The sequence below is a fragment of the Sus scrofa genome, chromosome 1 (genome assembly GCF_054392235.1).
Source record: "Sus scrofa isolate SSC_HxYL_T2T_F1_AM1 chromosome 1, Sscrofa_HxYL_maternal_Yorkshire_Landrace_v2.0, whole genome shotgun sequence".
Classification (NCBI taxonomy): Eukaryota; Metazoa; Chordata; class Mammalia; order Artiodactyla; family Suidae; genus Sus; species Sus scrofa.
In genome coordinates, this window is record NC_139383.1 from 271,474,485 (window position 1) to 271,498,030 (window position 23,546).

The window sequence follows — 23,546 nt, forward strand, 5'->3', positions numbered from 1 at the left end:
ACTAAATAAAGCGGGGTTAAACAAACTGTTTCTCCCCGGAGTGTAGAAACAGGGTGAGCTTGATAGGAAGAGAGTCAGAAGGCCCAAAGCTCAGGGGTCAGCTCTAGCTGCGTGACCCAGGAGAAGGTGACTTCTCTGAAGTTCCACTACCTCATCCGTGAGCGAGCGCTTTACTTCACAGGGTTGTTGTGAAGATAAAATATGATACATGAAGTACCATTTTAGCAGGTGCAGGATAAATAAAGCTTTTCCATCACTTACTCCATTATCTTTCCTTCCCAGTCTCCCAAGAGATAATACAGAGAGCTCCCTGAAACTACTAGCTTCCACACACCAGGGGTGCAGCCAAAAAATTTTTTAAAAATTAATCAATAAAAAGACTGTAAGCAAAGCACAGAGGTGTACACACATACACACACACACACACAAATGAGTGCCTGTCAAACTGCTGAAATCTAAGGTCAACAGACTGCACCAACATCCTGGCTGCAATACTGTCCTACAGTCACACAAAATGCTAACCTTGGGAGAACCAGGTAAAGAGAATACAGAAATTTACTGCATATGAATCAATGATTATCTCAATTTATTTTTTTAAAGATTGGGTACCTCTATATAAACTGCCATGGCAACAATGTTGAACAAAAAAAAAGTTTATAGAGCATACATATTTATGATCCTATTTAATTTTTCAAAGGTTACCTGTGCATATGTATAAATATGCATTGAAAGAGTCAAGGCGTTAAGAGTGAACATTTTAGTCGTGAGATTATTGGTGACTTTTATCAATCTCTACCTTTTTAAATATTTTATGGATTTCCTATAATGTGTAAATTTTACTTTTAAAAGCTGGGCAGGGAGAGGAGGAAGCATAACTCTATGTCCAATTTGAAAAAACATTTGTTCAAATGGCTCAAGGAGTTCCCATTGTAGCTCAGCAGTAATGAACCTGACCAGTATCCATGAGGACGAAGGTTTGATCCCTGGCCCTTGCTCAGGGGTTAAGGGATCCGGCATTGCTGTGAGCTATGGTGAAGGTCGCAGATGCAGCTCAGATCTGGCATTGCTGTGACTGTGGTGTAGGCCAGTAGCTACAGCTCCAATTCCACCCCTAGCCTGGGAACTTCCATATGCTCCAGGTACAGCCCTAAAAAGACAAAAAACAAACAAACAAACAAACAAAAAAATGGCTCCAGACTTGGCATAGCCAGCTACAATGTAGCCTTCACTGAGTCACACCTGTGATTAGAATTTGATTCTCTGCTCTGGGGCAACCGCTCTGAGAGTCCAAACACCACTTGCTGCTGCTTCACTGTCAGGCTTGCTGCCAACCTATGAGCCTTGGCTCTTACACTCGTGCTGCAATTAGTTCAAGCCACGTGACCTCCCCAAAAGGTCCCAACACAGGTCCCAAGACAGTGCATCTTCCTTCAAGTGTCTGTGCAAACTTCACACTCTACATACCTCTTAATGAATGAGTCAGTACAAGCGTCTGGTGTGTATTTACTCACACACATGATCAGAACAGTGGAAAGAACACAGACTTTGGAGTCAGACTTGAGTTCAAGTCCTGGCAACCTGTCAAAGAGGTAAGCACTCCACCTCCGTGGGGAGGATTAAATGAATGCTCTCTGAACACAACACGGCCCGAGGAACACGAGGAGTTTCAACAGCTCCCGATCTCTGTGTACTGCAAGACGAGAAACCCAGCCAGCACTGTGAACTACAAGACTTCACAAATCACTCTGAAAGTCTTTCGACTAGGACTGAGGGCTGTGAAATTAATAAATGTATGTAATAAGTCTGGGTAACATTTAAATGTTTAAGACTCCTTTCTTTCCTTCAAGTAAAATATCACAACACTTACAAGGATATCTGGTCTCTCTGCTTACCAACTGCCAACATTTTTTTTTTTTTTCTCAAGGAATGGGATATATGGATGGTTTTCCTAAGAATTCAGCTTTTAAAGCTTATTATTTTCTAAGCAAGGGGGGGAAAACGCAGTCGAAAGCATAAAATGACAGCTCCATTTCATCAACCATCGTCAAAATGGTGGGGAAGGCAAATCTGAGAGTCTCAAAATAGAGATTTGTCTCCGCTTCTAGGACATCATGATTTAAACCAAATTACTTCAATTACTCTTATTGTGAACAGAAGCTCTGCAAAAGATAAGGTGTGGGATATGAATCTTAGAAACCAAACAGTCTTAAATTAGATTTAATGCCTAATTTCTACTTTACAACCAAAAACAACCAGGGTGGAAGAGGGGGAGGGGAGAGCTTTAAGGCAGTATGGGCGTCATCAGATGATGGACCTTTATTGATTCATTAGTTATTAGTAACAGATATACACCATATAGGAAAACTAGAAATGTGAGAAGAAAATGTTAAAATAATTGAAAACATAGGAGTTCCTGTTGTGGCTCAGCAGTAACGAATCCGACTGGTATCCATGAGGACGAGGGTTTGATCCCTGGCCTCTCACAATGGGTTAAGGATCTGGCATTGCTGTGAGCCGTGGTGTAGGTTGCAGACGCAGCTCAGATTCCACATGCTGTGGCTGTGGCATAGGCTGGCAGCTGCAGCTCTGATTTGACCGCTAGCCCCAGAACTTTCAGAGACCACAGGTGCAGCCTAAAGCTAAATAAATAAATAAATCACAAGACTAACATTAGCAAGAGCGCAGGATGATCAAGGAAATGACCAGCAGGAGTCCTTGCAGTACATGGCTAGAGGGGGGAAAAGCAAGAAGGCAGGTCAAATACCCAACACCTGTAACAGAAACCTGGCAGGGAACAGGCAAGGCTGGAGCCACCAGGAGAGGGGACATAGGGGGCCATAGGCTTGGGGGTGATACCGACTCTGGGGTCAAACTCTAGCTCTTTCACTTACCACTTCTGTGACCCTGTGCAAGCTCCCTGAATCTCTGAACCTGGATTTCCTCAGCAAACAAGGATATTAACAGTGCCTACTTCATGGAGCTGGTGTACAGATTCACTGAGCTAATCCACAGAGAGCACTTGGCACAGGGCTTGGCACATAGTATGTGTTGAATAAATGCCAGCTGTTATTATTAGCAGTTACTACATTTAACCCTGCCACCTGCAAGCTATGTGACAATGAATAAGCTGCATAGCCTTCTTGAACTTAAAAAAAAAAACCCACAAATACGGGGCAGGGGGGGGGATTATCTTCCCCACAGGTTGCAGAGCTTAAACAAAATAATCCACACATCTCACAGTCTACTTCTGGTGCAGTGTAGGCTCAGGTCTCACCATCACCGTCATACAGAGAAATGGCCGGAGAAGCCCCCAGAGCTGCTGGGGAGGCTCCTTTAATCAGACTGAAGACTACTCACAGCTCCCCTTGGTTCCCTTCCACCACAAAGCCCTCACCAGGATCACAGAGACAGCCAATGCTTACCTGGAATTTCTGGGTCTGGGCTTTCTGGGAGGCCTCTCTGGCTTTAGCAAAAGCAGCACTGAGCTCTTTGATTTCAGAGTTAAGTTCTTCAATCTGGATAAAAACAAGGAAGAGAAGCAGAGTATGCAACTGGGTTTTCCTCTCGGTGCACAGCCCACACGCTTTGCCTGCTGAATTGGGTAGGGCTTATAATCAAGGGCTTTGTAGTCGGAAGAGTGGGGTTTCTAGTTTTGCTGTTGACTAGCTGGCTGACTCCAGGGAGGCACGTCACCTCTTTGAGACTTAATTCCCTCAACTCTAAAGTGAGGACATGACCACTCACCCACTGCAGCATTGTTAGGCTTGAACCAGGGAATGTGTACCGGAGCCAAAGTAATGCTGGGCTCATGCTCAACATTAGTTCTACTGTGCACCTAGCCTGGCTCCTGCCAGAACTCCTCATCCCACAGTGACCTTCTCCGACGGCCCATGAAGAGTTCCTCCACCACGGCTGGCCCCTGCAGCCTCTCCCGCTTCTTCTCTCGCCTCACTTAAGCTCTGCACTGATGTACTGGCAGACTCACATGGGGCTCCTTCCTGACTTAATGCACTGCCAGTGTTCGCCCCCTCAGCACAAAAGCCTCCTAAGCTCCGCCTCCCTTCCCAGCTAACTCCTAGTCCTCCTTTAAGATTCAGCTCAGGAGTTCTTGCTGTAGTACAATGGGTTAAGGATCTGTCATTGTCACTGCAGTAGTACAGGTTCGATCCCTGGCACAGCACAGTGTGTTAAGGACCTGGCGTTGCCACAGCTATGGTGTAGGTAGGTCGCAGCTGTGGCTTGGATTCCATCTCTGGCCCAGGAACTTCCATCTGCAGTGGGTATGGCCAAAGAAGGAAAAAAAAAAAATCCAGTTCAGATATCTGCTCCTGGAAGAGGCAATTCCCCTCCCCACCCACACCCTAACCTGGGCGAGCCCCTCCCCTCCACTTCCACAGCCCCCTGCACCTCCCTCGGTCACACACCTTCACACTGTCTTTTTTCCCCAGCAGACTTGAAAGCAGAGCTGCGTTTTCTTCTCTGTCTGTGCCGAGCAGTTACCAAGACAAGACAGACTGCTACAAAGAACCATCAGCCACTACCTCAGATCACAAAGGCAACAAGCCAGGTGGCAGGAGTCAAAGGCAGCTTCTGGGCTGACATGACTATGAATATGACGGTGCCACCACCTCAGACAAGAGCCGAGATAAGGGAGGATGATGGTGGGATGTGGGCGACGGTGGCGATGAGTCTGTTTAGAAAGTACTGACTGAGGGGCCTGCGGACCAGCCAGGTGAGGTGTCACGGTCATGGCCTTGCCTTCCCAAACTCCTTTATCTCACTTTCCTGTTGTCTTTCAAAAGATTAGGCCCCCACTGTCCAACATGGTAGTCACGAACCACCTGTGGCTCCTGGGTCCTTGAAATGTGGTCTGACCTGAGACGTGCTGTAAGCACATCTGACTTCGAAGACAAAAGTCAGATTTTAAAAATGTTACATACCTCATTATAATTTTTGTCTCAATGATTACACATTGAAATGATAACTGGTGTATATGTATTATTAAAGCTAATTTCACTTCTTTTTACTTCTTTTAATGGCTACTAGAAAAAAAAAAAATTTTTTTTTTTTCGTCTTTTTAGGGCCATCCTAGCAGCATGTGGAGGTTCCCAGGCTAGGGGTCTAATTGGAGCTACAGCTGTCGGCCTATGCCACAGCCACACAGGATCCGAGCCGCGTCTGCAAACTACACTTCAGGTCATGGCAAGGCCAGATTCTCAACCCACTGAGCAAGGCCAGGAATCGAACCTGCATCCTCATGGATGCTAGTGAGATTTGTTTCCGCTGAGCCACAAGGGGAACTGCAAAAAAAAAAAAAAAAAAAAAATTTAAGGCTGCACCTGCAGCCTATGGAAATTCCTGGGCTAGGAGTTGAATTGGAGCTACAGCTGCAGCCCTATGCCACAGCCACAGCAACACCGGATCCTTAAGCCACTTAGTGACGCCAGGGGTCAAACCCACATCATCACAGGGACAACCTTGGGACCCTGGCCCACTGAGCCACAGCAGGAACTCCAAAATTTTTAACTTAGCGATGTGACTCACATTATATTCATAATGGGCAGCACTGGATTAGACTCTCCAAGAGAATTTCTCATTGTCTAGGGGTCCCTTTCCCCACTTTCTACACTCCTCTCAGCTCTCTTAGAACCTTTGCACTAACGCTAAAATTCAGGGTAAGACAAGCCAGTCACAGAAGCAAGTAAAGAAAAATCTCACTTCAGGTCTATCAGACATACCTCTTTTTCCTTTGACTTTAATGCCATGGTTAGACCCTGAATGGCTTTATCCCGCTTTAAACTATTTTTCTTTTCTGTAGCAATTTCTCTTTCCTTCTCTCTCAGGTCCTCCTGAAGTGCCTAAATTAGATTAGAAAAAGATTCACTAAGTTGATGCATTCTAACCAAAATGCACTGTAAATATATCTTTAAGAGCACACTCAAATGCAGTTATTCTATCTTATTCCTGTCAACCCGTGATTAATGTTTCCAAGTAGAGCTGAACGTCGTGGCATCAGCTCCAAGTTACTGTGTTACCGCTCTCGGCAACGGGGCTGGGTGTAGGAAAGGGATCAGATCAGTTAAGACGATGACAGCTATTCCTATGGGAAGGCTCCAATGCCTTCTGGAATTTGAATACAGTCACAGCAGAGCCTTTGAAACTGTACCAGGTTATTTGGGGGAAATAACAGATCATTAATTTCATTCCTTAATGCTACAAAAGCTAGCAGAGAATTTGGTTTGATGGAGACTGAATATATACATTTATAGTCTGAGTTCATTTCTAAAGATAATCACTGCTGCCTCCCTCCCAGGCTGTTGTGAGGCTCAAATGAGATAATGGACGTGAAAGCACTTTCTAAGCTGGCAGGCGCTACACAAATGGTGGTTGCTGCGACTTGGGGTCATGGAATAGGGACTCTGCCATCAAACCGGCGGGTCTGAATCCTTGCTACACCGCTTGCAAACTACGTGACCTTGGGGACAGACCTCCCCTCCCTGAGCCTCACTCATTACTTCTGCAAAATGGGAACGCCTACTCCACAAAGTTATCACAGAGATTAAGCAAGGCTCTCTGGCGTGCCTGCAGCTTGACTGGCAGCCAGCAGCACTCAGAGAGTGACAGCTACTGTCACACAGAATTATCTACTGCACTCAGAAGAAAGAAAGAGGCAAGGATCGATCCTCAATAAATTTTTAAAAACTGTATCAACATACCTGGATCCGCTCTTCAAAGAGATTTCTCTCCTCCTGGCGCTCTGTTTGTGCAGCCTAAGAAAAGGTATTCATTGGTGCCCAGAAGGGACCCACAATCCAGTACCTTCCCCGGAACAACGAGAATGAGCGTCTCATTTACTTCTTGCCCCCTGCTGCTAAAGAACTTATGAAAACCAGCGTCCACTCCTCCGTCTCACCCAGTGTCCACCCGAGTGAAGAAAAATGTAAAGACTAACAACCCACACTGGCTGACCACCAGCCCAAAGAGCAGGAACCAACGTGTGCAGGCCGCCACCAAAGCTCGGCACCCAGGGGGCGAGAAGGGTCAGAAGGAGGAGCAGACGAGGGCTCATTACAACCAAAAACTAAATGGCCATGGCTGGGACAAAAGAGACCCTGCTCCATAAAGAGATGGAGACATTCCATGAGCATCGAAACATCCCCTGGTGTGAAAGGACCACATGCAGCAGCCACCAGGGTCCAACCAGAACCAGAAGGGCTCCACCAGATCTGGCTGCGCCTCCAGGCCTGGCCACCCGCTTCAAAACAGCTGGCCCTGGAGGCCAAGTGGAGGGTGGGGTCTGTACTGTGACCCACATCCTGGAGCCTGGGAAAACAGAACACCCCTGAGCGGGTTCCCATACTCGCTGAGGGGACCGTGATCCACCTGGCAAGGTAGCCAGGGTTAACTGAGGCACACGCTGACCCCCGTTGAGTGCTGCCAGGCCCGATACAAGTCATGTCCCCTCCCCACTGCCCCGGCTGGCCCCAGGCCTGCTTCTAACCACAGAGGCCAGACAGGTTTGTGCCACAATTTCATCCTAAAAAAGCCCAGTGGATAAAATAAAGTGCCTGGGGAACAACAAATTAACACATGGAAAAACAGAGGCGAGCGGGTGTGGACTCTTTTTTTTTTTTTAACCAACTCTATATGAACCCGATGAGACCGGGAGGCAAAAAGCACGACAGGGCCCACGACAAAGGGGGTTTCTGCTAACTTCTCAATTGACGGGGAGCTCAAGCGCGGAAGGCCACAGGGAGCGAACCCTGAATGCCCAGCCCCTCTCCCTCAGAGGAGTCTGGTCCGCCAATCAAAGCCCCAAGCTGGGCCGTCACCTCACCTTGGTCTCTCTCTCCTCGTCTCCCCGCAGAGCCGTGGAGAGTCCTCGCAGCTCTCCAGATGACACGTTTTCATCAGGAGATGCCATCTGAGATTTCTCCTCTTTAAGGCACTGAATTAAAGCTTCTTTGCTCTTCAAAGACAGCTTCAACTCCTCAATCAGTCTGAAAGAGAACAAAATTTAAATATTAATTCTAAGCTGTTCTCTTAGCTCGGTGGAGCAGGAGGAGGTGGGAAATGGGGCCAGACATCTTCAAAGTCGACGTGTCCAACGACTGAACATAAACGGAATTGCATTTTGCAGGTGGAGATTAAGAGCCCCAATTCGGGTGACATGAGCCATCCCCTCGCCTCCAGCGCAGCCCCAATCAACCTATCCTCTGAACAGCCAGACAGTCTGATCGAGTCACACTCCTGCTCAAACACTTTCAATAGCAGTGGGTTACCGATTTCCTTTTTTTTTTTTTGGCCAAGACATCTTCTTTCCCAAAGAAATCTGGGAGTGAGACCAAACAAGCATGACCAATACAGCAGAACTGTTTCAGAGAGCGTGAAAAAAACAGTCTCTCTAAGCCTTCTCAAGGCAGAGTCTAAAATAGACTGACGTTCAAGATAAAGGCCGAACTCCTCAGCAGGGCACGTGAGGCCTAGGTTTTAGGGTCTAGACCATCAGAAGCCCCGCTGATGGCTGCAGTTTCACTTCTCCATCGCCACTCAGAGCCTCCCTCCTGGTCCTGGCCAGAAGCCGGGCTGTACTGGCCTCTAGGCCCCACCATAACCCCCACCCACCCACCCCGAATACCCTTCACAACTCGGTTCCCGCGGGCACCTGAACATCGCCCGTTTGTCCCGCCACCATGAGATGCTACCTCCCCTCGAGACCCTAGAAACCCCCTCAAGGGAGAACTGAGCACATCCTTCTCTAGCCCACCCAATCACCCCACACCAACTGCACCCTGACCACAGCCAAGTTATTCGGCTTCTCTGAGCCTGCATTTCCTCAGCTATAAAATGGGGATAACCTGCTTATGTGGAATGGAGATAAGCTATTAAAACGCTGCACGGCCTACGGCAGAACTCAACACATAATGGTGGCTATAATTACGTTTTTTTAACATCCAGCAACTAGCATTTTGTCAGAGGACCCTCAGAAGAGTCTAGAAAGCCACTCAGGAGGGCAGAAAGAGCAAAGTCTTGGAAGTCTGAGAGAGTGTCCTTGCTCCCAAGGCGAAGGAGAAGAGAGTGCTAAAAGAACTTAAAGCACCTAGCAGTGCGTATTTGAATACCTAAGCATCCACATCCACCCAAAATTCCTACACTGAAATCCAAAGGTGACGGGATTAGGCAGTGGGGCCTTTGGGAGGAGAGGAGGTCATGAGGGTGGAACCGGAAAGAGCCCTCGCCCCTCCTGCCATGTGGGATACAATGAAAAGTCTGCAACCTGGAAGACAAGCCTTGCTTGCCCAATCATGCTGGCACCCTGATCTTGGACTTCTAGCCTCCAGAACTGTAAGAAATGTGCTTCTATTGTTTACAAGCTAACCAATCTGTGCTGTTTCCTTATGGCACCCCAAGAAGACTAAGATAACCGGGTATAGACAGGTCTGGACAGCACCCCAAAACTTGGAAAGAGGAGTAAGACTGCCCTCTAGGGGTTCAACTCTGAAATCACACAATCAATTGGAGAGAGAAAAAATCACCAAACTGTACAAAATGGGTGTGCTGTGCTATGCTGTATGTAACTTATACTTCGATAAAATTGATTTTAGTTCCCTTAAGGCAAATTCTAGAAAGGAATGGAAATGACCAGGGCAGGCCTGTGGGGACTGTGGCCAAGCTGGAGCACCAGCCCTCCGAAGGGATCAGCCTCAGTCCAGCAAGACCATGGCTTGCTCCTGCCAAGCTACCCAGGTTTTCAAGAGAAGCTGGAAATCTAGACTTTCACATGAGATTAGATTTTTTTTTTTTAATATCAGCAACAAATTCAAACTTTACAAAGCACTGTGTGGGCCAAATAAAACATGTCTGCTGGCCATGTTTGACCTGCAGGGCTCCTCCATGGCAACTGCCTCTTTAAGATACCAACCAGCTGGCAGGGCAGACTGAAGGGAATCAAGCAGCTAAGGCACATAACTTTGAAAAAGGCGGCGGGAGCTCAGGAGGCCACGGGTGGTGTCCGTTCTAGGGAGGGCCCTGCTCAAGGGTGGTCGGTTTATGTGGCCAATCTGGATCCATCCAACCACCACACGCACAGCAGCAGACCCCTGTTCCAATTCTGAGCTTTGCAACTCACTTTCTGGCCTCAATATAGCTTGCTGGGCAGGCCTGCCTTCAGGGAAGGAATACACTGATCCTAGTCCTGGGAGGGCCACACCCAAGCAACCAGCAGAAATCCTGAGCGGGGCATCTGGAGTGTGGCTGGGGCACCTCTGCCCTTGAGAGACCGGGCCTCCCCAGCCAGACCTCTAGGAGACCCCAGGGAGGTGCAGACTTCTTGAGGCCCTAACCTGACCGCACACGGCCACGGAGACCCCTCTGCCCGCACCACACTGAGCACTCAATGGGCATTCGCCCTTTCCAAGAAGGGCTCCATCTTCCAAAAAGATGAGAAGCCAAGCTTCTAGAGCAAATGCTAACAGAGACTGCGATTAAACCATGCCAGGCTTCAGGCCTTTGCATGCCTCGCCCCACCTCCAGGTCTCCCGCTGATAACCTGCCCCACCCCACTCCCACCCCCACCCACAGAGCTGACCCACCCTTGCTGATCACAGAGCTGATCACAGCCCAGACCCTGAACTCACCTCCAGCACCAATCTGGACTTTCTGTTTTTAACACCTGTCCCCTCCCCCGCCGCATAAGGAAAACCATGTCCTTCTCGGCATTCCCAGCGCCCAACCCAAGGCTCCCCCAGTAGATGGTTAAGGAAAGGCCCTGTATCTCCTTTAATTCAGGCCTTACTCCACCTGCCCAAGCATCTCCTGGGCTCTCCTCCTGGAGGTCTGCAATTCCTCAACCCAGCATGTCCCAACTGAAAGCTCATCTTCCCACCCCTCACCCCCCAGATCTCCTCTTTCTCCCTTTTTCCCACCAACTCGGAAAACTTGCCAACCATCCCATGGCTGCTCAGGCGCTGGACCTGGGTTGGGGGATCTCTGCAGCCTTTCCCCTCATCCCCAAACCCACCAGCCATCAAGCCCTCAGGCCATCATGCCAACACTACGTTCCCAATAGCTCGGCCTGCTCTTCCCCGACCCTAGTTCTGTCGCTTCCAGGGGTCACCATCATCTCATCTGTACTTTTGCATCAGCGACTGCCAATCCATCCTCAAGGGGGCAGCCAGAGGGGTCTCTCTTAATTTATTTTTGTCTTCTGTCTTTTTAGGGCTGCACCCACGGCATATGGAGGTTCCCAGGCCAGGGGTCGAAGCACAGCAACATGGGGTCTGAGCCACGTCTGAGACCTACACCACAGCTCACGGCAACGCCAGATCCCCAACCCACTGAGCGAGGCCAGGGATTGAACCCCTGTCCTCATGGATGCTAGTTGGGTTCGTTAAACACTGAGCCATGATGGGAACTCCTGGGGGTCTCTAAATTTAAATGTGATCCTGCCACTGCCCCCACCCCAACCCTCAGCTCCTCAGTGCCTTCTCACACACCCTGAGGACAAACCCAAACTCTATACTGCAGGGCCCACAGGACCCACCCCAGGCTCCCTCTCCTTGGCTCCTCCTACCGCCCTTCCAGTCATGACACTCTGCCAGGCTGTGCTTCTTTCTGTTCCTTGATCACGCTTTAGAACAATTTCTGTCAAATCCCAAACAAGCTTGGCTCTTCAGTGGACAGGGCGGGGTTAGCCAGGAGCTTCATTTATACTTAGTTAATTCAACCTTCCACTCAGGTACCACCAAAGCAAGGCAAGAGCATCAGCACAAGAGGTCTGTGCTAAAGAATAAAACCTCCACTCTCTCCTGACCAGTTCTGATTAAGAATTGGTTGCAAGACACAGTGGTTATTAAAGACTACCTAAAGGCAATATGGCCCATCCACGTCTCTGGCACACATTTTGTTTCTGAAGAGCTCTGTACCTGGTCTACATTGTTTTGGCCCCTTGCACTGTACCAATCTGGGTTCCCAGCCTGTATTAAAAGGTACAATAGGAGTTCCGTTGTGGCTCAGTTGTAATGAACCTGACTAGCAACAATGAGGACATGGGTTCGATCCTTGGCCTCACTCATTGGATTAAGGATCCGGTGGTGCTGTGAGCTGTGGTACAGGTCACAGACGCAGCTCGGACCCCATGTGGCTGTGGCTGTGGCGTAGGCCGGCAGCTGCAGCTCCAATTCAACCCCTAGCCTGGGAATCTCCATATGCCACAGGTGCAGCCCTTAAAAGAAAACAAAAAAAGGAGTTCCCGTCGTGGCACAGTGGTTAACGAATCTGACTAGGAACCATGAGGTTGTGGGTTCGATCCCTGGCCTTGCTCAGTGGGTTAAGGATCTGGCGTTGCCATGAGCTGTGTGGTGTAGGTTGCAGATGTGGCTCAGATCCTGTGTTGCTGTGGCTCTGGCATAGGCCGGTGGCTACAGCTCCGATTCGACCCCTAGCCTGGGAACCTCTATATGCCATGGGAGCGGCCCTAGAAATGGCAAAAAGACAAAAAAAAAAAAAGGCAAAAAAATAAATAAAAGGTCAGATGGAAAACAGGTCACCATGATGGAAGAAATTCACTAGTGTTTTATTGTGGGGTTGTAGTCACTTACCGTTACCTTTGGGAAAATCTACAAGAGAAATTTCCTCCTGACAATGACAAATAAAACTGGGTTTCTCCTGAATCACTAATGTGTTATATCTTGTGAGCAACTTGAATCTTCCGTCCACCAGGATTGTTTTTCCCTTTTTCCTTTGGCTGCTAGGAAGCTTATGGCCAAAACCTGAATGTTGAATTTAGTATCCGAGTAGAACTTTTCAGCATGAATTTCTGTCCACGAATCCTAGTTCTTTTCCTTTCACCCTGATTTTATCCCTAGATGTCTCACTGTGGGAACACATGGAAAGAGAAGGAGGGAAGGTAGGAAGGAAACGAGTCTTTCCCTTTTGTTGGATCCCCCAACCAGATAAATGAATGTCAAAGCATCACAGGGGTACAAGCCAGACCTGTCCTTCTGTTCCAGGGCCAGAGCCATCTCCAGGTCCGCCTCGTGGATCTTCTTCATCTCTGAAAGCTTGTTTTCCACGCTCAACCGAAGAGCCTTCTCTGTTTCTATCCCAGCAAAGGCCTTTTCCAGTTCTGCTTGGGCGGCTTTCACATCCTAGAGTTAAATTAAATGCATTTGATGCAATTTTTCAATACAATTGGGAACATTTTGAAAGGAAATTGGATTAAAATATAAATATTTATGACTTTTTCTCCGGCACATTTCCCCTCCCTGAATTGTACTATACATGGGGAGAATCACTAATAAATACATTCGCCAGCCATTTTTCCCTCTTGTATCCTGAAGAGTAATAGGCATTTCCAATGGAAAAGACTCAACTCTACAAGAATTGTATTTTTGGTTTTGAAAAATCAGATCAATATTTGCAGCTTCGGTGAGAACGAGGAGGAATGTTCCTCTCAATACCTAAACACACATAAATTCCTAAGAGTCACCTTAATCTCACACAGATTCATCTCACACCCCACCGCCCCCTCACTCCTTTTTTTTTTTTTTTTTAAGATAATGACTACACAATTCTAAAGTACATTTTCTATATCTCCAAGGTGATTCAGGTGGGGGGGGAGGGGGACAAAACCTCCATGTTTTTCCTGAGGCTCAGAGAAGCCACCAAGGACATTATCTAAATCACGCAGGCGGTGCCTGTGTTAGGGGGAAAGGCCCTGGTTCTCAGGAAACTGACTACAGTAGTTATGAATCTCCAGGCCCTCACACCAACTGCCTCTGCATCACAAAGATGAAAGGCAAATTGAACTGGGCTCAAAACCCACTCCGCTCACTTATTATGGGTGACCCTGAATAGTCATTTTACCTCCCTGAGCCCCAATTTCCCAACCCATAAAATGGGGATAATGGCTATCTCATCGAAGAGTTGCCTGCTGCTGACTAGAAGCTCACCAAATGCTGGCTTCCTCCTCCCTGCTCCTCCCTCCACAGTGCCGCCTCCACCACCGCCTCCCCGAGAGGGTGGCAGCCTGTCAATCTCAGTAATAGCTGGGAAAACCATTTCCCAATATGCTGAGAGAAAAAAAACAGCAAAATCTATTATTTACTGGGTGCCTACGAACGCCAAGCAAGGAGCTTTATTTATACTACCTTTGATCCTCACTCAACTCTAAAAAGTTACACACTGCGAGACAGACTACAGCGTCTCAGGACGCAGGCTCTGCAGCCAGACCACCTGGCATTTGCTGCCTATGTCACCTTGGGCAAGTGACTTGGCCACTCTGTGCCTGTGTCATCATGTTTTTGTTTTTTTAAAGGGATAATAAAATACTGACTTCATGCGTTTACTGAAGGACTAACTAAATCAATGTATGAAAAGGCGAAGGGTGCCTCACATAGAGTAAGCCCTGCTTAATTGTTAGTTCACTGTTGTTATTACAATCACTACTAGAACAGATGCCACAGGCCACAGAGGAAGCAGCTGAGGCTCGAGGCTCCAGAAAGCAAATGTCTTTCTTATCCAAGGTGGCAAAGCCAGTAAATTTCAGAGCAGGGATTCAACCTGGTACTGTCGTCACGCTGCTACCCTAAAACACGGGGAAGCACTTATTGGGAAAAATAAGATGATGAAACCAATGGATTATTAAGTCTCTTCAAAGTCTCAGAATTATATTTTACCTAAAGTTCAGAATTTGGGCTCAGAAGACTCTCCTTTTAGTTTCAGCTCCACCACTTATGACCTAAGTTTCCAACCCCCCCCCTTTTTTTTGGTCTTTTTAGAGCCACACCTGAGGCATGTGGACGTTCCCAAGCTAAGGGTTGAACTGGAGCTACAACTGCCAGCCTACGCCACAGCCACAGCAACTCAGGATTCGAGCCACGTTTGTGACCTACAACCACATCTCACGGTAACGCCAGATCCTTTACCCACTGAGCGAGGCCAGGGATGGAACCTGCAACCTCATGGATACTAGTCAGGGTTCGTTAACCACTGAGCCATGATGGGAACTCCTAAGTTTCCTACCCTCTCTGAGTCTGTTTCTTTATCTGTATTTTGGACCTAATACCTACACACCCTCATGGGGATGAAGTGAACAAGATGAATGCAAAAGACCATTACAAGCTGCAAAACACAGTACAAGGTATCTGCTTTTGGTATCCGGAAGTGCTTTGTGGTATCATTTCTCCTCTTATCTGCTAAGAAAAACCAGGGTTTCAGGTAGAGAAGTGAGATGAAACAACAGACTTCAAAGATCAAGAATTAAGGAACTAGGAGTTCCCATCGTGGCACAGTGGTTAACGAATCTGACTAGGAACCATGAGGTTTCGGGTTCGATCCCTGGCCTTGCTCAGTGGATTAATCACCTGGCATTGCCGTGAGCTGTGGTGTAGGTTGCAGAAACGGCTCGGATCCCGAGTTGCTGTGGCTCTGGCGTAGGCCGGTGGCTACAGCTCCGATTAGCGCCCTAGCCTGGGAATCTCCATATGCTGCGAGAGTGGCCCTGGAAAAGGCAAAAAGACGGAAAAAAAAAAAAAAAATGAAGGAAAACTTCTGAACATCTAGGAGATAAAATCTGGGGGCCAAGAAACATCCTCACCCCATCACAGTCACAGGGCACACCTGAGAAAGAGGAGGAGGAGGAGCTACGCATAGCAGCTCCCCAAGAAAAGGCATCCCCTGAGCACAGGGGATGGAGGGATGGAGGGATGGAGGCTGGTCTCCGGACAGGGGCTGCGTGGCCACACACAGCCTGACGAGTCAGGAAATGCCACTCCAGGTCTGGCTGTTAGGGGAGTTGCTTCCCCTCTCCTGGCCTGAGTTTCGTCTTCTGTAAAATAAAGGGACTAGACTAGTTAAGAAGGGCAGTGTTGGAGCCAGAAAACAGGCTCGAAAATCAGCAGGTGTAAGCTTAAATCTGGGTTACACGGGCCTAGTTAGTACCTCTGTCTGTACTTCCCTATCCTCAGCTAGAGGATGGAGACAATAAAGGCCAGGCTATAAATTCCATATGCAAAGTGCCTAGAACAGGGCTGGAACCCAGGGGATGCTCAGTAAGGGCAGGGGCTCTTGTTTCTGCTGAAACTCTGACAGCTGATGAAAAAAGGAACAAAATGCTGCCCACTGCATATGAACCCACTGTAAGTATACTCTCCTTGGAGCTTCCAGACTTGCCTCTTCCAAAAGCAGTATTCTCTTGGTTAGGAGCTCTTCGACCTGCCGCACTTTCTTCTGAGCATCTTCCTTCACCCGCTGAATTTCAGAGCCGCCCCCTTCAGCAAGGGTCTCAACCGCTTTGCTACAAAAAGAGGCACAGGTGGAAAATACACAAGAGTGACAATCAGAGGGTCATTCCAATCACCCCAAAGAGACAAAGAAGATTTGTTGGTCACTTCTCCCAGTGGCCTGTGTTGGGCTTCTTTTTTTAAAAATTAATTTTTTTGGCCACACCCACAGCATGTGGAAGTACCAGGGCCAGTGATTGAACCCACATCACGGCAGTGACAAAGCTAGTCCATCAGAGAACTCCAAAAAATTAGTATTTGTCATTCAAAAGCACAGATAATGCAATACAGAAATGAATCAAATCATCCATGCCGTACACCTGACACACAATGTTATATGCCAATTATATCTCAATTAAAACACATATATATGAGATATATAAATACACACATTTATATAGAATAGTCATATACTATATATATATATATATATAGTATATGACTACTGCCCAATCCTTAGGGTCAATTCCTAGAAGGGGAACTACTAGGTTAAAGGATAAGCACATTTTTAAAACATGTGCCAGCTATTGCCAAATCCCCCACCAAGAAACTTCTGATAAGGGAGTGGTATGGACTGGGAATTTGGGGTTAATAGATGCAAACTCTTGCCTTTGGAATGGATAAGCAATGAGATGCTGCTGTATAGCACTGGGACCTACAACTAGTCACTTATGATGGAGCATGATGAAGGATAATATGAGAAAAATATATATATATATGTTTGTGTGACTGGGTCACTTTGCTGTACAGTAGAAAATTGACAGAACACTGTAAACCAGCTATAATGGAAAAAATGAAAATCATTTAAAAAAAAGACAACACTGTAAATAAACCATACTTCAATAAAATTAAAAAAAAAAAAAAAAGAAGAAGAAAAGAAAGAAAGAAACTTCTGAGAAAGCACACCCCCTCCGGGGGCAGCAAAGGTGGAGAGCTAGTGTGGCCACCAACGTGCAACCAGAATAAACCTGAGGGTGAAGGTCTCTGTGCAGCACCTCCTGCGGCTGGAGGGGAAAGCGTTTCAAACACAGCATGACCACTCCGTGGGACCAGCGGCAACTGAGGGCCCGAGGAGAGGAGGTTATGCAAGCAGCCCACTCTCCGCGTTCCTCTACCATCTCTGACATCAAGCGCAGCCTTCACACTGCCCGGCCTCGTGGAATACTCTCTTCGCCTGACCAGCAGTGGTGGGGCTGGCATGCCAAAACCAGACCCGGGACCGCGAGCACTGATGCCCTTCATTTTGGTTCTCAAAAAAGAAAAACAGCGTCGGATATGAATTTACGCAACACAGACTCAGAGCTGTTCTCATCAGATTTCTAAAATGATTGCGGGTTTCCAGAAGGCAGAATTATAAAGGAAATGGCTCCACCTAAAGCTAGTTTTTCAGAAAAACTGCAGAAGAATAAAGCTATTCACCACCAGCCTCCCATGCCCTACTTTAAGGGTATATAACATTTTTCCAACCAAGAGCCACGTGATGAGATGCTCACATGCAGAGGCCATGTGAATTTTTGACTGAGAACAATGGAAAGTCAAGAGGGCCACACTTGCTGTCCAAGTTTCAAACATGAGTCGCCTGCAAATAAAGACTTTATTCATATCTTGTTTCCTTTCACCAATAAGCCTTCAGAAGGCCCCAGTATCATGATATCATTTTAAGGGAATTCAATGTGAACAATTGGAAAGAAAGAACAGGAGCTCTGAGGCTGAGCAGATCTGCTTCCAAATTTTGACTCTATTATGTCCTCAGTGTGACTCTGGGTAAATGAGCTCTTACACCTCAGTTTCCTCATTTGAAAAATGAGATGATTACCTCTTAGAATTAATGTGCTAACACAAGTGGTGGCCGAACATAGCACGGTGCCCTTCCTCTCTGATCTGAAAGCTGCCTGCTAGCCTGTTGTACCCGAGGCCACCGCAGCGCTGGCCCCTGCTAAGATGTGGCGACAGGCCTCATTCTAGCCCTCTGCTGGCGTCTGAGCTGAGAATAGATCAGCTCTGGACAGAAGGAAAGCCACCATTGCCACCTCTTGATCAATACCATCAAATGCCCTCGGCCCCCACCCCCTCAGCTCATTTCCTGATCAGTCCTGTCAGGAATGCACAGTGATAAGTGACCATTTCTGTCACCCCTCAAGTGGCATTATCCACGGCTGAAAGACTTCTGTACCAGAAGCTTCTCCCTCCTGAGCACTGGATACAGGACTTCTCCAGTCCTGAATTTTCCCCTGGCCACCACAAATGTTTCAGCCCTTGGGCTTTATACAGACTCCTCTAGAAAACAGCCCACTTGACCATCCCACCCAGTGAGCGCAAATACACTGGCTCCCTTCTATCGGCCTTGTGTTGTTGGTTTTTTGTTTTTGTTTTGTTTTTGGTTTTTTGTCTTTTTAGGGCCACACCCACAGCATATGAAGGTTCCCAGGCTAGGGGTCGAATCGGAGCTATAGCTGCCGGCCTACGCCACAGTCACAGCAACGCCAGATCCGAACCACGTCTGCAACCTATACCACAGCTCACGGCAACACCGGATCCTTGACCCACTGAACGAGGCCAGGGATCGAACTCGTGTCCTCATGGATACTAGTTGGGTTCGTTACCACTCAGCCACAAGGGGAACTCCTCTGCCCAGCGTTTTGGCAGTCAGAATCATATACACTGTCATGAGGCTGACTACAGTTTTTAACAAGTACTGGTATTATTCAGTTTGGTTGCATTTTAGTTATACCAATAAAATATATTCCCAATAATAAATGTTCCAACTTTTCATTTATCATCGCTGTATTTTACAGTTACTGTAGCAATAAAATTTATACTCAGCAGTATGGTGCAATTTTCCCCTACTAATGGAATTATTATTTTCGTTTGTGTTTTAAAGCCACAGAGATAAAATTTACTCCCGACAATATGTCTGCTTTTGTTTTTAATGTCCCCTTATTGTAACTGATAAATATAACAATGAGAAGCCGGCAAACATACATGTCTACTCCACAGCAAGGCAGAGCAACTCCTGACCAGACCAGTCCCAGTTCTGTTACCAACCTGGGCGAGTCCCCCTACCCATTGCGGCCTCAGTTTTCTCTTCACTCAAATGGGAACACTGGCTGCCTCAAATAGTTGTTGTAAAATCAAATGCGACAAAGTATGTCAAGTGCCAGGCCCAGGGTTTGGGGAAAAGCGGGATCTCAATAAACGCGAGTTCCCTCCTTCTACCCTTTCTTCCTTTACAGAACCTGGGACAACAGAAGAGAGAGACAGCAAGACCTAAGGAGACAGAAGGTTGACAGAAACTGGTCCCATTCAGCTTTTCACCCAATACAAGAAAGAACTTTCTGGAAACACCACCCTCACTACCGTTTTTACTGTCAACATTTCCTCTTGATTCTTTCCAGTCTAATTATAGTTCTTTAGGAGGAGCAGAGGCTTTTCCTGTGACAGGTCCCATATCTCCCAACAGCCCCCTCCTACAAAACTAACAACCATAAAACTGAAAAAGGGAATTGAGGGCATTTATAAAGATATTTTTCCATCAACAAATATGCACCACACATGCTGTGAGGTGCTGGGCAGTTTAGGGTAAAGAAGGGCACTCTGAGCAGAGAGTCAGCTACACAGTCAGCTGGCAGATCAGCTACGCAAAGGCCCCATGAAGCAGAACAGCCGAGAAACCAAGGCTCAGGAGCCACAGGCCCACCTACTGGCAGGGCCAACCTGGAGCCACTGTCCCTTCCACTGGCCCATCTCCACTAACATAGGAGAAGAGGCTCCTGGCCTTGCAAGACATACAGTCATGATGGAGAAATGAGAATCACACAGGAAAATAGAGAAAGAACATGGAGCTCCCGTCATGGCACAGCAGAAAAGAATCCGACTGAACCATGAGGTTGCGGGTTCAATCCCTGGCATCACTCAGTGGGTTAAGGATCTGGCATTGCTGTGAGCTGTGGTGTAGGTCACAGATGCAGCCCAGATCCTGCATTGCTGTGGCTGTGGTGAGACCGGCAGCTGTAGCTCCAATTTGACCCCTAGCCTGGGAACCTCCATATGCTGCGGGTGCAACCCTAAAAAGAAAGAAGGGAAGGAAGGTAGGAAGGAAGGACATGAAACCTACTGCTGGACTAGAAGCCAGGGACTTGAGCTCTGCTCTAAGTGGTTTTAGTCATGATCCTTCCCTTCTCCAAGCCTCAATCCCCTTCCATAGAATGAGGTTTTCTTCAGAAGCTGCCTAGCTCCTGGGACAATGATGTCGGGAAGTCTGTGAAGAGGCTGAGATGTGGCTATGGGCGGCCATGGAACTCAGCAGGAGCCTTTCTAAAGAGAAGGCGACAGGAAAGGCATCTAGGCCGGAGGGGATGGGAAGCAGAAGAGATGTGTCAGAACAAAGCCAGAGCAGTAGGGGCAGAACATTTTAGTGTCTGTGAACTGTCAGGGATAAAGCACTGGGGAAGAGAACACTGGAGCAGTGAAGTCAGGACCCCTCACCGAGTAGGCACCCTTCCCATCCGCAGCCCAGGCCTGCTGGCTTTGCTTCCCTTTTTTTTTTTTTTTTTTCGCGTTTTGCCATTTCTAGGGCCGCTCCCGCGGCATATGGAGGTTCCCAGGCTAGGGGTCTAGTCGGAGCTGTAGCTACCAGCCTACACCAGAGACACAGCGATGCAGGATCCTAGCCGCGTCTGCAACCTACACCACAGCTCACGGCCGGATCCTTAACCCACTGAGAGAGGCCAGAGATCGAACCCACAACCTCGTGGTTCCTAGTTAGGTTCGTTAACCACTGAGCCACGATGGCAACTCCTGGTTTTGCTTCCTAAGTGCATTCCCCATCCCCCCTGTCCATCTTTACCATGAAGCTCTCACCTGAACTCTCAGACTGGCCCCCAACTCGCCTCCCCGCCTCCACCTAAGCTCCCTCCACAAAACATGGCCCAGTCAGCATCCACAGTGACCTTTGAAACAACAAAGCCCTGATTGTGTCAGCTCCTTAAAACCCAGGACTGCTTCCCACTGGCTCTCAGGAGAAAGACCAAAATCTCTGGTGTGGCCTCAAGAGCCTGTAAGACAAGACCGAGCCCCCGCCCAGACTTGTCCTATTTCCTCAGACCTGCACGTTCCCCTCTCGCCAACACCTTCTCCACCCTTTCACCTGGTCAGTTCCTACTTACCCCTCTGATCTCATGTCATCGCAAATGCTCCTTTCCCTATAGTTATGTATCTACTCCCGTTGCTATACACTCTTAGAGCTTCCTTTATTTTTCTCATAGCTCTTTTCCCAATTTGTATTTATACATCCTGGACTCCAAGTATTTTATCCCCATCACCCCTTCCAGAAGGTAGGCCCCCTGTGTCTGTTTGGATCACCACTGTATTCCCAGGAACTTAGTCCAGTGTCCTGCACAACTGCTTAATAAATATTTTCTCAATCAATTCATAAAGCTGGTCAGACTTAAAAGGGCTTTGAACACTAGTCTGGGCAGTTGGGAAATCTCTGCAGTCATGTCCACCAGCCCCCAAACTCTCAGCCCTGTGTTGGTACTAGGGAGTGAGTCTGGGCTTCCCCGTGAATGTGCCTGGCTAGGAAGAAGTCAAGGACACAGTCTGCAGCAGGCTGTGCGCTGAGGACGAAACTGACTGAATTCTACTACTGACTTCCAGGCTTGGTAAAGCAGATGTGACTTCCTGCCCCGAGAATGATGTGCTTCCAAACAACAACAAAAGCAACCTACGGCAACACAAACAGGTTAGTCTAGTTTATTCATTCATTCATTCACTCACTTGCTCATCCAGAAAATACCACGTGTGAAAAGTCAGCATAACACAGACAGGCCTGGGCCAGGGAAGCTCCAATCTACTCCAAGCCAACAGCAGTCCATTTCAGCAGCTGGCCGCGTGACAATAAAAGGAACTGTATGGCCTGGCCCAGAGCAGGGCCACTGTGCCCTAAGCCCAGGACTCCACGCCTGTGGCCCAGTGTTCTTTTTTTTTTTTTTTGTCTTTTTGCCTTTTCTAGGGCCGCTCCCTCGACATATGGAGGTTCCCAGGCTAGGGGTCGAATCGGAGCTGCAGCCGCCGGCCTATGCCAGAGCCACAGCAATGCGGGATCCGAGGTGCGTCTGCAACCTACACCACAGCTCACAGCAACGGGATCCTTAACCCACTGAGTGAGGCCAGGGATCGAACCCGAAACCTCATGGTTCCTAGTCGGATTCGTTAACCACTGAGCCACGACGGGAACTCCCCAGTATTCTGTATGGGCAGGAGCTTGGCCACAGTGACAGACAAAGCACTTCCATGTAAGCTCTCAGCCAGATCCGGGGTGGGTCAGCTCTGGCAAGTCTCAGTGCCCTCTCACCAAGCAAAACTCAGCACACTGTGCCCACAATTGCCCTCTGTCACTGTGCCTCCCTCACGCTCCGTTTATAGGCATCTTTGACGAGCTCCTGAGCAAAGGGACATCTCTTCTCAAATCCTCTCGGTGTGCAGTACACTTATGGGGGATGTGTCCGTGAATGAACGAATAAACAAGGGGCCACAGACTGTCTTCGCTGAGCTGTGCTGGTTATTCAACAAATATTTCAATTAATTAACTGACTGACTAATGAAAAGTAATAGTTTTCAAAATTTTTTAAAACAGTAGAATCTCTCTTTTAAACAAAACACTTCGAGGGGCCCTGGTACATGAAACATACAAAAACGAGTTACACTGGTTGAAGCCACGCCCTCTGCGGGGGTCCCTCGGGACCCTGAGACCCCTAGGCCTTTCACAGCGATGAAAACAGCTGAGCTGCTGAGGTAATAACAACATGGGCGGACCTCAGCCACTTCGCTAGGGAAGAGGCCACAGACACAAAAGGCTGCATGCCCAGAGTATGATTCCATTTCCGTCAAGTTCACGAACAGGCAGAACCAAGCAGGGTGTACCCTAGTGTCAGCACAGTGGTTATCTAAGTGGGAGAAGGGGAAGGTCTGGGAGCACAGAGGAAACGTCAGCAGAGCTGCTGATGCTCTGGTTTCTGAGCCGGATGGTGGCCCCACAGGTGCGTTGGTGAAGGGTCATCAGGCTGTACACTTACAGTCGGTGCATTTTCCTATAAGTATGCTACATTTTGAAAGTTGGTTAAAAAATCAGTAAATAAAAAGGAAAACCTCCTGGGGTTCCCCAGAGCACCACTGGAACTGGAGAACCCCTGGAAATACCAGATTCTCCTTCACGGGCGCACCCAGCCTCTAGCACCTGGGCGACCCGAAAGCTTTGCCGGGAGA

General features: G+C 48.0%; 1 protein-coding gene across 14 annotated transcripts in view; it reads right to left on the reverse strand.

Moving 5' to 3' along the window:
- The window catches only part of CDK5RAP2 (CDK5 regulatory subunit associated protein 2), a 183,032-nt gene that overhangs the window by 125,375 nt on the left and 34,111 nt on the right, over positions 1-23,546 (reverse strand). For all 14 annotated transcript variants that reach the window (XR_014826137.1, XR_014826135.1, XR_014826138.1 and 11 more), the window contains 6 exons: positions 16,174-16,297; positions 12,994-13,148; positions 7,838-8,000; positions 6,717-6,770; positions 5,739-5,858; positions 3,423-3,515 (listed from right to left, as the gene is read on the reverse strand). Coding sequence is in view for 11 of the 14 variants with exons in the window: in XM_084994140.1 (XP_084850266.1) it covers positions 3,423-3,515; positions 5,739-5,858; positions 6,717-6,770; positions 7,838-8,000; positions 12,994-13,148; positions 16,174-16,297 (709 nt within the window). In the remaining 3 variants the exon portion in view is untranslated. The remainder of the gene's footprint in view (positions 1-3,422; positions 3,516-5,738; positions 5,859-6,716; positions 6,771-7,837; positions 8,001-12,993; positions 13,149-16,173; positions 16,298-23,546) is intronic.